General features: G+C 35.6%; 1 protein-coding gene across 1 annotated transcript in view; it reads left to right on the forward strand.

The window, feature by feature from the left end:
- The first annotated feature begins 4,544 nt into the window (after positions 1 to 4,544).
- LOC134663941 (alpha-tocopherol transfer protein) overlaps positions 4,545 to 15,995 on the forward strand; it is a 45,442-nt gene continuing 33,991 nt past the window's right edge. The window contains exon 1 of the mRNA XM_063520485.1: positions 4,545 to 4,748. Within this exon, the coding sequence (XP_063376555.1) occupies positions 4,658 to 4,748 (91 nt within the window). The 5' untranslated portion in view covers positions 4,545 to 4,657. The remainder of the gene's footprint in view (positions 4,749 to 15,995) is intronic.

Genomic DNA, 15,995 nt, shown 5'->3' on the forward strand with positions numbered 1-15,995 from the left:
ATGACTTTATGAGACATTGTCGTTTGTCACTATTACATACAAAATAGCCAAGGCGGCACTCGGGCCGCAAGTGACAGGTTCACGAGCCGCATGCGGCCCGCGGGCCGCAGGTTGCCAACCGCTGCTTAACACTATCGGATAGTCGCAAGTCGCAAGGGGTCGTCCACGCAAGTTCACGCGATTGTCAATTGGGAGACCTAGAAAAGTCTGCAACGATTTTGATAGCACACGCAGTGCAAGTGTTATTTTAAACGTCAACCTTCTATAAAATTATGACGCATTAAATAGCACTTGCACTGCGTAGCATCAAAATCGGTGCAGACTTCTCTTGGTCTAACTGTATTCGAGTTCAATATCGCGCGTTCGCAGAACGAACTTCCGAAGTCGTGTTGTATTAGGACTATTAGGAGTATTAGGACGACCTCTAAGACGAATTGCGGGGATCTTTCTCTTTTACTCCAGGAAGGCGTAATTAGAGTGACAGAGAAAGATGCCCACAATTTGCGAACTTTGATTTTCGCGGTTATAAGGTAAAAGTACGCTCCACCGAACGCTCAATATCCGTCCGTATCACCGAATTTCTTCTATTTTAGGCTATAAGTCGATTATTTACAGCTGATATTTACTTGCGTATTTTTTTTCCACGAGTTAAATACCTATCCCTTCAACTATGCCTCAGAGTCGGCCAATTTGTCCCGCAGTTGGGACGTGGCAACTGATCGAAACGGATCGTTGCTCCCGATTGCCACTTTGTATGGGCAACCTTAAAGAAATCGGTAAGAAGTTGCGTATATTTCTTAAGGTCATAAAACCTTTTAAATTTATTTCTGTGTTTCAAAGTATGGTTTTTCAGTGTGACTACTTAATTAGTTTGTGTATTTTAGTAAATTTAATTAATTTAGTGCAGTCATATTATCAGAAATTAAGCTTAATGTGAGTTCGGTGATGAGTACACCGACAATTTGATTGGAAGGTATTATCGAACAGCGTCCGAAATCAGGGAAAGTGTATGTTTTTGAAATTATTTTTTTAATGGTTGATTACGAACTATTTAGATTAACTACCAAATTCCACAAATAACTTAATGTATTTGTAATTTTATGAGCAATTGCCGAACAACAATAACCTATATAGATTATTATAAAACTGCGTTTGAAATGTTCATGTTTTACGACTTTTTGGCATCAAAATAAGGTTTTTGGCAAGACTATTATCAAACAATAATTTTAGATATTTTACGTCAGTATTAACAAGAACTTTATACATGTACGGTTTTGTAATGGATTCAAGTATTAAATTTAATGATAGATTTGTAGTTATACCACATTGATTACGATTAAAATACTATTTTCAAAATCCGTTCGCGAAATAGGTTCCACATATTTTCCATGTTTCGTTCACCGAACGGCCGTTCGGTGAATGGTACCCATGGTCTCTGCTACCGAACTCATGTTTGCGTAGGCCATGTTTCTATTCGACGTTCATGAGAATATCATCCTTATTACGATAACGGCTAGGTCGATATTTATATGTTTATTTTTTGTGACCATTATTTCAATGCCAGCGCTTTTCAAACTTTAGACATACTTATTGGACGCCTGATAATAGTCTTGGAATGTGGACAAAAAAACTGAATAGGATAATAAAAATAATGAAGCATGATGTTCAAAAATTTTTTTTAGATTCCTCTCGTCGTAGGCGATTGTGATTTTTTAAACTTTTATCTTTTGTTATGAAATTCCGGGGTTCACATACAGGGTGGCTAAAAATTAACTACATTCCCATTCCCAGCGAGGTTTTGGGATTATACTGAGCAACTTTTACTATGGGACCAACTCCGAAATCGTGAAAAAAAATTTACCCTTCCATAGAAAATGGACCAGCCAAAATTTATGAAACAGCCAAATTATTTTATACATATGCGTACATGTTTTATGATTGTTGCGTACCTTACTTACTGACTTATTTTTCAAAAGAATTATTTCAATAAAAAAGACACGTCAAGATCGCTTACCATCTTTATAATGCTAAAAAACGAAGCATAGTAGGGATTTAATAGTGAACTACTGAAGTTTGAGCACCACTCAACACCATATTTTCATACAATTATTTCCTAGTTCGGTAATGCGGGCTCCCTATTCGGTATAATGTGCAAATCACGTTTCTTAGTTCGGTAAACGGTACAAACAAGGAAATTGGAAGAAATGACTTTAAAAATGTTTTTAATACACGTCCAATCATTTCAGTAATTTATAGGTATGTTTAAATGAGGACAAATTTATCTATGTTTCTATTTTAGTATTGAACATATTCGTAAGAAAATATCAGAACGAATAAAAAAATTAAACGTAAGTCTAGGGCTTAAGCATTCGGTGAAGCGTACATTTACCTTAACACTTATAAACCTCTCTATGAATAATGTCACAGTTAATTTTATATGTACCTATAAGTAGAATTCGAATATCAATCTAAAATGAAGTAATAAATTACTAGTCATAGTCAGTGATTTCATAATACTCACTTTTTGCTAATAGGTACAGTCAAGGAATTTAAATTCCGACCCATTTCGTACTTTGTCACAGTGACAACCGTATGAGGTCTCTAGCGGCTTTCATATTGATTGTCACTGTGACAAAGTACGAAATGGGTCGGAATTTAAATTCCTTGACTGTACATACTTTTTGAATACAATGGATTTTTCAGTCAAATATGTATTTCTTAATAGAATTATATGTAAATATCTTTTCGGGTGGCTCGTCTTTGACTTCTGTAAATCCTTCATGTCCTAACATAGCTAACACCTACTATCTCAGGGCCACTTGCACCATCCCACTAACCCGGGGTTAAGTTAACCAGCTAAACTTGGAGTTACCATCGTTAGCAGTACAATTGACGCTGGTTTAACAGTTAAACCGTTTAACCCTGGGTTAGTGGGATGGTGCAAGTGGCGCTAAAGGGGTTAGAAGATGAATTTTCAATAACACTCAATAATACTGACATCACTTCTCTTCTTTTCTAACTATGCGTCTTTCTCTGAAGTTTCAAGTCCCTCAAAAATATGTTAAATATACTTGGTCAAGCAGATCTTGTCAGTAGAAAAAGGCGGCAAATTTGAAAAATGTAGGCGCGATGGGATATTGTCCCATAGAAAATTTGAATTTCGCGCCTTTTTTTACTGACAAGATTTGCTTGACCAGCTATAGTTCCCGATACAAACTTTCAACTCTATTCTCGTATTAACTCTATTAGGGGATAAATTTTCAAGAGCATTGAAATATTTTTTTTAGGTTTTTAATATTCTGTTTTTCTCCTACGTGGTTTCCTCAAATCCGTCCGTTCCGGTTACATATTTTTACAGCCCCTTTGGAAAATATGAAAATAAGAAAAATGTAATCGAATAATCAATTTATGTGCTGATAAAAAACAGCTATACAAAGTAAATTCAGGGTAGTACGTGTAGATACTTATGTACTTCAATAACAATGGCAATGCTGCTGTTGATATGCATAGTAAAAATTTCCACTTAAACTTAATTTATCGGAATCGATTAAAAATTAGTTGCTTGATCGGACTTATCGGAAGGCATCCACAAAACCAGCTGCAGCACTGTGTTACGTTGTAAACCTTGATAACCGCGCTGACAGTGACACGTCTGTCTGTCTGCCTATATCTAGACTTACTTCACTCAACGAGGCCTTTTCACTGATAATTAATGTACCTACTTCTGTCTATATTATATTACAGAAAATTGAAGGCAATGTCAAGACATTGCCTTCAAGACGTTACATATAAAATTATACTTAACTAATAAAATTCTGTTTATTATCCCTATATCTGTCATTATATTAAGTGTTATTATAGTTTTTGTGTTAGCTCTCTATACAGGGTGTTACTGACCATCGGGCTTTAAATCCAGGGCTCGATTCTACTCGCTAAACTGAGCTACTTTTATTATGGCACCAACCCCGATATCCCGAAATTTTTTTTTACGTTTTCAAAGAATACATTTTGTCTGATCAGATTTCGACGTTTTCTATGGAAAATCCAATAAAAAATCCCCGATTTTAGGGTTGGTCCCATAGTAAAAGTAGCTCAGTTTAGCGAGTAAAATCAAGCCCTGGAATTAAAGCCCCATGGTCAGACACATACTGTATAACATCACCTAATTTTGAAAATAGCAAATATTAAAGACGGGTCTAAATATTTACTGATTGAGTGTTTACCATAAGGGCACACGGGGCCCGTGCCCAGGGCCCCCAACCTCAGGTCAGGGGGCCCCGAAGGATAGACAGTAACGGTAAATTTGATTACTCATAATAAATAGAGGATAGAAAAATGTTAGTTTAATTCGCTTCCTTTGCTTTCCAAAAGGGTCCCAAATTCTTATGTCCCCAGGGGCTCCAGCATAGTTTAAGACGCGGCCCTGGCAGTACCCATAAAATCTTATAGAAAGACTAATAAATATTGTAGAGATAATCTCGTAATTGATCGGACTACATATATTTAACAACAATCAGTGACCGGAGAAATGCGGCGAAGCGCAGGCGGCATCAGTCTCGATCCAACAGCTCGCCGCGCCGCTCGCCCTCACCCCGGCAGGGAAAGCATGATACTACTTTACAACTGAAACACGTCGTATAAACTTTAGACTCGTTACATGAAAGTTGAAGGGAAGAAATTAGTGAGCAAGATGCCGGAAGGAATAGAGCCCGTGTCCAGAGTGATCTACCGCGAAGTCACGCCGGAGCGTAAGTTTGTTTTAGTTGACAAATTAGATCACTTGCTTGGTACGTCGGTTGTACTTTCACTTAGAAATAATTCGCCAAAAATTTACGGCTTCAATCTGGTAAGTTCATAGATACCATATAATTTGATTCTTGATATTATAAAACGTTTGAAATACAAATAAGTAGGTACAATTTATTCGGGCTGCTACGAATGATGCAATTAAACTAAATTTTTAGAGCTTCGATTTTTTTGTAAAGTTTTTTATAACATGGTAGAAAAAATAAATTTCTATCACCACCATGTTAGATATTATTGTATTGTCATTTATATTATTCAAGTACCTAAATATATGTGTAATGTAATTAGAAATTTATGAGAAGCTTTAGGGATTTAAATCAAATAGATGTGTAAATAAACAAATACCTTTACGGTATATAACTAAGTAGCTAAGTAGCTAAAAAGCAACGTCTACAAGACCAACGTTAAACATAATTATTTTAAGTGTGAATTAATTAAAGTAATCATAACAACATACAAAGAGGCCGCAAATGATTCATGTACTTATTTTATGCCTATTCGTTCGATAGACAAAACTGAGATGCAATCGATTTTGGTATTCATCTAATATAGTATAAGCCTAGATCTATAGAAAGTACTGAGATTTCCCTCGCCTATACAGATACCTTTAAGATTTTTACCACGAGATTACTTCAGCTACCACCAGTTTGACACTGACATACTCGTGTGCATAACTTACTATATTTGCATCTCGCTCGGAAGTTACGCAGACGCTAGCGAATATGTCAGTTAACACTTCAAAGACAGTCGTGGTAAGGCTACTGAAAGTAACTTACATAAGTGCGTAGGTACTAACACTTTCAATTCAAATTTTCACATCTTTTCGTGAGAGATTTTTCCATTCAATTATTTTTTACTGTCCTTTGGAAGCAATTTATTTCATTCGAATAGCTACCCATGAGATGATTTTATATAATGATCGGGAGGAAGTGGGCAATTGATCGCAATTTCTCGTAATTCGTTATAGTATCGATGTTCTCACCATTTGGGGGATATTGTATAAAACGAAGCTTTCTAAAACCATTCATAAGCAGGAATACAGTGAATGGGTGAATCACAAACAATTTTATATACTTAGTTGAATACATTGTGCATTTAATTGATCCCACTATGTTAAAAAAATATACTAACATAAATTGTATAGTCTTATATGCGGTATGAGGTGTGCATTAACGAGTATTGTATTTTACTTCATACCCAGTTAAATATTACAACTTACGTCAAAACTTAACATGTCACTAGAATAAAAATTCACAAAGTTTCGTAACACAACGGAGTCAATTAAATTAAGGTTAATTGCAGCTCTTAACTATATCTTTTACATGGTTTTGCAAATCATCCAAATTCTACAATTTAATTATAGTTTATATCTTTATTTATACTATCGCAAGGAAATAATTGGTAGAAAAATGTACATTCCCTCATTTTTATATTGAATATTTTCTCTGGCCTTCGATAAGTCAAATAAACATTGTGAAATCATGCCTGAACTTAGAGCAATGTACATTTTCGTGCGTTAACTTGTGGTAATTAATGTAAATACAGCAAACACTGTGACCCCTTCGCGAAGGGTTACAAGACACTAGGCATTAAACAACTTGAATATACATCATGCGCGCGTAAGCGCCCCAAATTCGTTTATTATTTTGATAATGGATTTGCGACGTTTGTTACTTGTACCTACTTTTTACGATTTCCTTTTGAAATACAAGTATTTATATCTTTTAAAATCAGGTATGTTTATTAAATACAAACAAACAATAGGCTAGAAAAGGTCAAAGTTGTTAAGCACAATTTTAAGTAAAGCAGAACCTTTCACTACACCTAAGTATACCTACACAATTCCCATAATTATTAATAAAAATGTTAAATAATTGCCACGTCACTAAAATTGTGTTTTATTTCACAATTAATCAACTTTAGTTCATTATCAGTTGTATCACTTAAGCATGTGCCTGCATGTGCATTGATTAAATACAAGATTACGAAAATATACGATAACCATGTTGTGATATCTCAGTTGAACATTATCGTCGTTCTACTTTGGTTTATCACAAGCCCTCAGTATATATATTTAAGAATTCATCAATTATAAACGTATTTACATATCTTTCACGAGTTCACGTATTTTACTTGTACATCCCCACCTAATATAACTGTAAAACGTAACTTTAAAAAAAGTTTATGATACACTGGTTCATTGATGGCCGTACCTTGTGTTAATTTTTTCACGTCTAACAAATCATGCTTGAGAATCTTTTAATGAGCCCAAACTCATGTCAACCGGATTGACAAATTATTGCATTCTCAATGTCATTTAAATTACGGTAATTTACCTAATTTTAGCTTAATCAGGTGCCGGAAACTTGGTTTCAATTTAACTTACAATGAATCAATGACCATTACGGAGTGAATTAAAATAAAACTGAAACGTTTAAATATTATATGTCCTTTACTGGCTTTACCCAAATAGCTACCATGTGATAGAACAGACTTCTTGATTATCATCGATAGACTCAACTACCCTACACTACCCATATACTTAGATAGGTACCTAGCGTCTAGAGATCTACCGTAAAACGGGGTGAGTTGAGTAGGTTTCGCGAGGAGAGGTGGGTTATGAATGGGGAAAGAAGGTTTGTGAAGGGGGTGAGAAGGGATTTTAAGGCTACTGCTACAAAAATAACGTATTCCAATTTAAAATGGAGCTATAGTAATACGCATAATAAAAAAAACGATTCAACAATCTTCCAAAATCACCTTTGTATGGAATCCCCAAATACGTGGCACTACGGGGTGAGGTGGGTTTTCCTCTTTATCGTCAAAGTTATGAAATGGAACTACCCAAAATATAATAAAAACTAAAATACAAACGTCCGGAACACTTATTATATACTGGTGTATATAATAAGTGTAAAACTGAATGGTTTCAGTTTTCATATGTAAAAATAAAATGTTATAGAGGTTTGTATTTCAGTTTTGACCCTACTCACCCCATTTTACGGTACTAGAACCGTTTGTCAAGTTCGTATGCCGTTACAGTGCTTTTGTGGTATTGCAAATACAGTGATTCAACTGCATTGTTGACTCGATGGAACTCACGCGATTGTTCTGTGATTTTCCGACATTTTCTAATATGAAACAATGACGGACATTATTGTGAAATTATTTCGCAAATAGGTAAGTAATGAAATGTTTCTCGTAAGACAACAGATTCTCGTATATATACGTAGATAATTGTTATCATCTTATGGAAAACACACAACTTTTTTAGGTCATAGATTATCGATCGTACCAAATAATTTGCTTTTACCTACAGCTGTTATTTTCTTCCCGACACGAATTAAAATAAACATTCTGATGAATTCCTCAATTTGTTACGCATTCGTTTAAAGTAATTTAAACAAATGCGTAACAGAGATCACACTCACGTTGCATAGCGTCACTGGGAGTTAGTGCTACATAACTTAATACGAGTAAGAGCAAACGACAACCAATATAATTTCAATTAAAAGTAATAGGTACTTACTATAAATAAACTAATACTTATATGTATAGGTACGTAAATTTTTCTTTTGACAATCGACCTCTAGATATATCAATTGTATTGTAATGTAAAGTGCACTGCACCATACACATACTCGTAGCATGCATTTTAGATACCTACTTATTAAATTATTCTGATACTTCTTGTTTCCATAAATAGTCACCGCAAAAGCAAAATAATTAAATTTAATTGTACTAATTTATCCTGCAAGTTCAAACAAAAACAATGGATGGTTAAGGGCATTCAGTGCACAATGACTATTGACGATTACTTCACATTTAATTATGATGAAAGGAAGTAGCGTGATCTATTGATCATTATATCATTAAGTACTGATTACTTTCGTAACTTGATCTTAACAATGTTAAAGGGGGATTAATGTGATTAGTTAAGATATTATCTACCAACTGAAAATCTCACAAAGTTTTTGTCGCGATAGGTAGAAACTAGGACTAATGTAATGAAAGTAATATGCAATTTTAAAGTTTAAACGTAAGTACTATTGCCAGCGGAGGTTATTTGTCTTCCATCTCGACTCTAAACCAGCTGGCCTACCGATCAAGAATTACCTACGGTCTATTTCCAGACGTGTTAGCTTTTTCCGATCTATTAATAATTTTACAGTCTGTCATTAAATCGATCGGAGTAGAATGTACCCTAAATAAGTACAAGTATTCCCGAAGTAAAATTTATAAAATTATATTTCTAAGGGCGTTTTTTTATTTAGGAAATAATCGCTCCAAAAGTAAAAAATATTGTGTGCTGATACATGGTTGCGAAAAGAATAAAGTAATTTCTCATGATTCTAATTTCAGACACAAAATCATTACAGAAAACAATACAAAGAAAAGGTTAAATAACGGGCGATCGTATCGCTAAAAGCGATCCTTACGTTAGAAAGATGACTAATGAGGTACCTAAATAAAATATTAAACTAATAATATTTTGAGTTTGTTGTTGTTTATATTTACGCACTACATCTGTACGTTCCTATCTGTACAATATGAGGAAAATGATTGTCGTTTTCACTCCTAGAGAAAATATTCAGAAACTATGTTGTACTTAGGTCCAAAACATAGCAAACCAGTAAGCATACCCGTAAGTAACAGACTAAAGTTACTAAATAGGTCCGAACACTATCGTTTTTTTAATGTTTACATTAAAAAAATAGGTCAACTGATGTAATAAAGATGCGCAACGGAGTGATACGTGGGATCAGCAGTTCACCGGAGTACTTTATCATTGGATTTTGTTTATTTGTTTGCCCACTCGTAATTTTCATAGCTTAGAAATACATCTACTATCTTATAGGTACAATAAAAAATAAATAGGTAGCTTATAAGAAATTACACCGAGTGTCAAGGAGAAATTTATTTAGAAAGTGGTAAACATAAGGCCACCTGCACATAGTTAACTACAAGGTAACTATAGTGCAAGGTAAAATACCCTTAAAAGGCTGACCTGTCATGTAAATACTAATTTTGAAGAAATGTTTACATCGGATAGTTAATGAAGTAGCGGCGAGGTGAGCCGGCGTGCGCAGGGACATCCTGGCTATTTGCATTTTGACTCACGCTGCACATTACCGCAGTTGATTAATGATTAATTACGCATACCACAAGTACCTACCTACCTAAAGTACCTACGAGTATTTTAGGGTTTTTTAGGATTCCGTACCCAAAGGGTAAAACGGGACCCTATTACTAAGACTCCGCTGTCCGTCTGTCCGTCCGTCCGTCTGTCACCGCTGTATCTCACGAACCGTGATAGGTAGACAGTTTAAATTTTCACAGATGATGTATTTCTGTTGCCGCTATAACAACAAATACTAAAAAGTACGGAACCCTCGGTGGGCGAGTCTTCTTCTCGAGGGCGGGTTTCTTTATTTTTGTTCGTGTGTGTCATATCCAAGCTTGTAATAATGATTAAATATGTATATTATTCAAGAGATTCGAAAGTATTTTTATTAGATCACTTTTCCTAAATTCTTTACTTGTTACATTTCACGCGAGTTTCCACTATTATATTCGTGGGCGACAACAGCGTTCATTATTCCGGGAGCTCTCGACTGCACTCGGTGCAAGTGGCACGTTCGCGGCGACCGTGACTTTCCAACCAACATACAGAAGACGTGTTATAATGTCATTATGAGGTCAACTCATATTAGTTAAGCTTAGCCGCTTTCGAAAGTTTAATTTTTTTAGTAGTAACGCTTTTTTCTGCTTGGTAAATAACAATATTAATAAGATAGAGAGATGCAGATACTGATTTATAAACAAGTACTTATACGTTCTCTTTTCTTTTCTTTGAGATATAAAATAACGTAGACGTAAAGTTTATTTTTATGTACCTATTTACAAACTCTAAAGACATACCGACGTTCTAGATGTTAATTACACAACTTGCACATGTAATGCGTTTAGTCTGGATACCTTTTTGTCGCACAAAACGCTACCCATGCTCAGTTATTCTACAAACAACTCCAGCTCCTTGCCACCATGGTCTGTGTCCAAATAACAAACAAATAATTTCGTCAAAAATGCACTTCATGCTTTTATTATGGCTGTCACTCGCTTTGACGCGTACTTTCTCAGCTCAATCCAACAGAAATTATTGAAGTAGAGTGCATTTAAAAAAATAGCGGTAAGTTTCCTCAAGTCGCATCGGCGCCAAGTGCCAGTCAAGTCAATGGGGTCACGTCTTCATCTCGGCGACCGTGACATATCTCCCGGGCCACTATCAGGCACTGATCTCTTTATACTTTTTAATCGAGCACCATTGTCGAGCACGTTATTTCTGATTATGTCGAACGTGTCTGTAGGTATATAAATGTGATATCGAACTTCCAACAAACGTTATGATATGATTGTTAAATTATAGTCAAATATTAGATTCAAACACGTGTAACTTCATAGATAGAGTTATATTCCAGAAAGCGCTAATGACTTAGGTATTAAAATAAGTCAACGCAAAGCTGAAACGATTCATCTTGGGTATTATCTATTGCTAACCTATTCTGATTTATGACCTAAATACCTAACCTGACTATTTATTACCGATTCGCTACTGAAATTATTAAATAGAAAATAATTAGCAAAAACTGGTTTGCACCTATTGATCAAGAAAATGTCTGGGTCTGGGGGCCGATTTTTGAATTTCGATCACTCGATTTCGTCACTCAAAAATCGGTGGAAAACGGCGAAATGCTAATTTTAGAAATACAAGCGATCGATATTTTGAAATCTAGTGGTATTGATTGACCACTCGATTTCAATCCTATTAGTAGAATTTAAACGCCTAGTAGTGTAGACATTATTTAACAAAATACACGAAATCGAGTGGTCGAATTTCAAAAATCGGCCCTTGTAATCAAAAACGAAAATTGAACACCAATAATTACTATAGTGCTAATTATTATTATTTTTAATAATTCTTCTGGGACATTCTTACACAAATTGACTAAGTCCCACAGTAAGCTCAAGAAGGCTTGTGTTTTGGGTACTCAGACAACAATATATCAAATACTTAAATACGTAGAAAACATCCATGACTCGGGAACAAATATAGCTGTGCTCATCACAAAAATTATATATATATAGTGGCGCTTTAGCTTACAAGCTGCTGGTCTCTACAGCAAGCAAGTGAATGCAACCAAAATAATTTCATTATAATTTTAATAGGTAGGATGTTTATTTGTGAAGGCCCCTTGCAACAATTAACATGCGTGTACCGTACACGGCGTACGCCCCCGCGGCTTGCGACACGCTTATCTTTGTTCCGTCCGTCCTCATTTGTTTTATTTATCTGCTGCCGCAGACATGTAAACAAATGCGATGGACTTGCATACCGGGTGTGGCCTGTAACACGAGCAAATAATTTAAACATAGATTGTACTCCTCAAACGGTGACACTTTTGTTCAAGAACTTTTAAAAATTATGATGTATTTAGACTCCCTATTTATCATACAAAATAAATATTATCTTCAATGGACGCCATCGCCACGCCATATCATTGTGATTGACGTTGTTTGTCACGCGTTAAACATAACAAAATTCGCAATACGTTGTGTCTTAGAATCAATTTTAAAGTTTATTAAAAATCAAACTACAAGTTATTTTTAAAAGTCGCTGAACGAATGTTGGTCAGTAAGAGGAGTACGGCCTACAGTTAAATTTTTTGCTCATATTACAGGCCACACCCGGTACCTACATGGATATTTAAAATTTGAAGTATTTTTTCTTGTCGGTCCGTTAATTATTACTAAGGCTCGTAAGTCTTAGAAAATTTAAATTTTAATGTAAAAACAGGAAAAAATTGAAAAATAATGTACATTTGGTCAGAACCATAAAAAATCACTCGTCCCATACTCTCTCTTCTAATAACTCCATTTATTTACCGAATAGTTCTTGTTAAAAAAACTTGAAAACATAAATGGAGAAATTGATGATATCCTACCTACCTAACGCCTACCGGACAACCATACCTCATTTTTAGAGGGATTATAATATAAATTAATAGAAAGCCAATAATAGAAATTACCTACCTGGGTACGTGACTAACAAACGGCACTAACTATTTATGTATTTATAAACGATTGTTGTGATCGCCGAAAGTTTAAATAAGTTTACTTAACTAATAAACGTAATTACGTGCGTCATTTATCATGACGTTAATCATTCCGATTCCGGTCACTTTCAATCGGACCGCAGGGAACGGTTACATACATTAGAAACTGTTACATTGAAACAAAAGCATTTGTTGATAATGCCACGTGTCGCAGTGCATCAACCCGAGCTGGCGAGCGCCCAGACATGTGCTCACCCGGTGATGCTGGGAGCAACAATCAATGTATGAAAAATGACACGATGACCCATTTCTTTCTATATGCACCTCTATAACTAGCTTGATTGCTAAAAGTGGACATTTTAATATCTGCACGGGAAAAATATGTTCATATGATTTAGATTAGTACCAATATCTACTAAGATGCAACTAAGAAATTTTGCCCCATAGCGGCCATAGCCTTACCGACTATTAAATGGAAATCTTATTACATTATACAGTGTTGTGTGCGTCATACTGTATAAATAGGGATCTGAGTGGAAAAACACTTTACATGAAGAGAAGATGAATATTACTACAAATGCTACCCTATGGAAAATAATAACAAAAGGTTACTAATCAAAAATGTAGTAGAAGAGAAAATCAACTCGCGCAATGAAAATGGCATACGCAATATTTTACTTCACATTACCTCGTATTTCAGGGTATGTACATATTTCATATATTTCTAGCCATTCAATATGATCATTACATTAAATTTTCTAAATATTCGACTAAATTAAATACATTCGTGTGTAAATTAACATTATAACATTTAATATGGTTCGCAATAAAGAATTCTATTATGTAAGTATATTCTATATAATTACCATTAACATAAAAACATTTGTCCTACTTTTTGAAGAAAATTTCATGTCTTGACATCTGGCTGGATATTTTCTCAGAAATTTTAGGATGTTTGTCCCCAAAGAATCAATCATTTTAATTTTAACCGGTAGGCCAGAAAATTAGACCGCGCTAGGCTTGTTCACTTAGTTTATAAAAATCAGGTTTGGTCAAGTGGTCACTAATTATTACATCGTATTAATCTTGTACATAGGTACATATTATAACTATCATAAGAAACATATCAAGCCTAGCTTTTACGTAACTTTTTAAAATCTGTGTCGAAGGCTCGAAGGATCGGTTTCACCAAACCATCTGTCAACGTCATAGTACATTCACCTGCCATAATATGTTACACAACGAAGGACACAAAAATATCTGACGCGATCTTATTAGTAGAGCCATAAGGCGGTTGACACACTGCCGCCGCGTGTGTCAACCGCTCGCGTCTCCTTGCGAGACGCGGAGCAGCGGACGCGTGCGGAGACAACCGAGTTTTCTCCGCACCGAGCACCAACGTCCGAGTTTTCTCCGCATCTCCGTCCGGAGCTGCGATGCGCGACGTCCCGCGCTCCCGCGTTACTTCCGTCTCGCGTTCATTTCACATTCGAACGTTGAGGTGAAAACAGTTCCTATTTGTCGATAAAATGGAAACGGAACTTATTCAGAACGCTGCGGTGATACTTTCAGTTTGTTTTTTGTACAATCGAGTCATAAAACGCAGAAGACACTGCATGGGTACATCCCTGTTTACAAACCAGACCTATAAATGGGTCTTTTACTAGAGATTGATTACCAAGATTTAAGGCAACAGGAAGAAAAAAAAATTAATTGCACCCGTAGGTCAACCTCGTCATTTGATTATTTGCTAAGCAAAATATTCATCACATTTAATATTCCATATTGCTGGACGACTTTCAATTTCAAAAATAAACTTATCGACGTCGATATCCATTGCGCCTACGTCCTTCTTGCACTAAAATCCGTACGGCACTGCGGTGCTCGGTGTGACATACCCTGCGGCACGCACTGCGTCTCCGTCCGAGCGCGCGAGTCGTCGTGCGTCACGCTTCTCCGCGCGTCGACGCGGAGCCAGTGTGTCGTGGCATGCGTTTTTTCTATACAAAATCAAGATTCTACATACAAAGTTAAAAAAACGCATCAACGGACGCCGCTGCGAGATGCGGAGCAGTGTGACGACCGCCTAAGAGCATGTCACATATTGTTACGGCTTTCGAAGAGGAACATATTAGGTGACTGTACCGATCTAGTTATAATCTAGTTCGTTAGAATTTGCTTGTATGAAAAAATTTACAACAATGTTGCAGTCGAAAGCGACCAAGACAGTTCTAAAGCCAAACTTATATTTTGGATCTGTACTATAGTGAATAAATTAAACTCATAATATGTATGTATGTAAAATACCCAATATAAAGCGACAACACACAAATGATCTTAAGTCTTTGTTAATATTTATGTACATTTGCAAGTTCATCTCGATGTCGTTCGTCGCATTCTAATTGGATTGTGATAGAGCCAGGGCTGCCACTCATTAGTATAATTGTTGAACACTAGTGGATCCACTTTTTTGGTGTATTCAAATGTAGGATTGGTTTTAAAGTAGTAGGCTCAAACTGGAAACGCGACAAAAAAAGGAAAGAAGCTCAAGTTCCCAATATAAACCGAGAAATAGCATCGTTACAGGCTCCGCCATAGTTATATTTCAAAAATAATTACGAGGTGCATGTTTATCAAACAACCTTACCTAATGTTTCGGTAAAATATTTAGTGATTGTAGATATTTTACTTACTCATAGGTAAAGTAAAACCTGGTACCTACCTATTAAAAATAGCCGTCTCTGTTTGTCGCAAATGCGTTGTGTCTTCAAAATTAATTTCTTTTCATATTTTTTGCTAGTTTTATTTTTAATTAAAAACATTATACAATGCTGTATATGTTAAAATATTCAAATTGACTTACTCGTATTGAAATGGAATTTATTGACCTAAGGTAAACGTACTAGTGCCCGACATGCGAATGCCCAATAGATGACACCTTGCTGTCACCTCTATTGACAATGACTTAAGACGAAACAGGAGCTGAGTTTAAAATATTTTAGGTAAATATACCCGTCTCGCTAACGGAAGCGGCACCTAAAAGTAGTGCGATAAGGACAAGGCGAAAAATCCTGC

The sequence above is a fragment of the Cydia fagiglandana genome, chromosome 4 (genome assembly GCF_963556715.1).
Source record: "Cydia fagiglandana chromosome 4, ilCydFagi1.1, whole genome shotgun sequence".
In the NCBI taxonomy this organism is placed as follows: domain Eukaryota; kingdom Metazoa; phylum Arthropoda; class Insecta; order Lepidoptera; family Tortricidae; genus Cydia; species Cydia fagiglandana.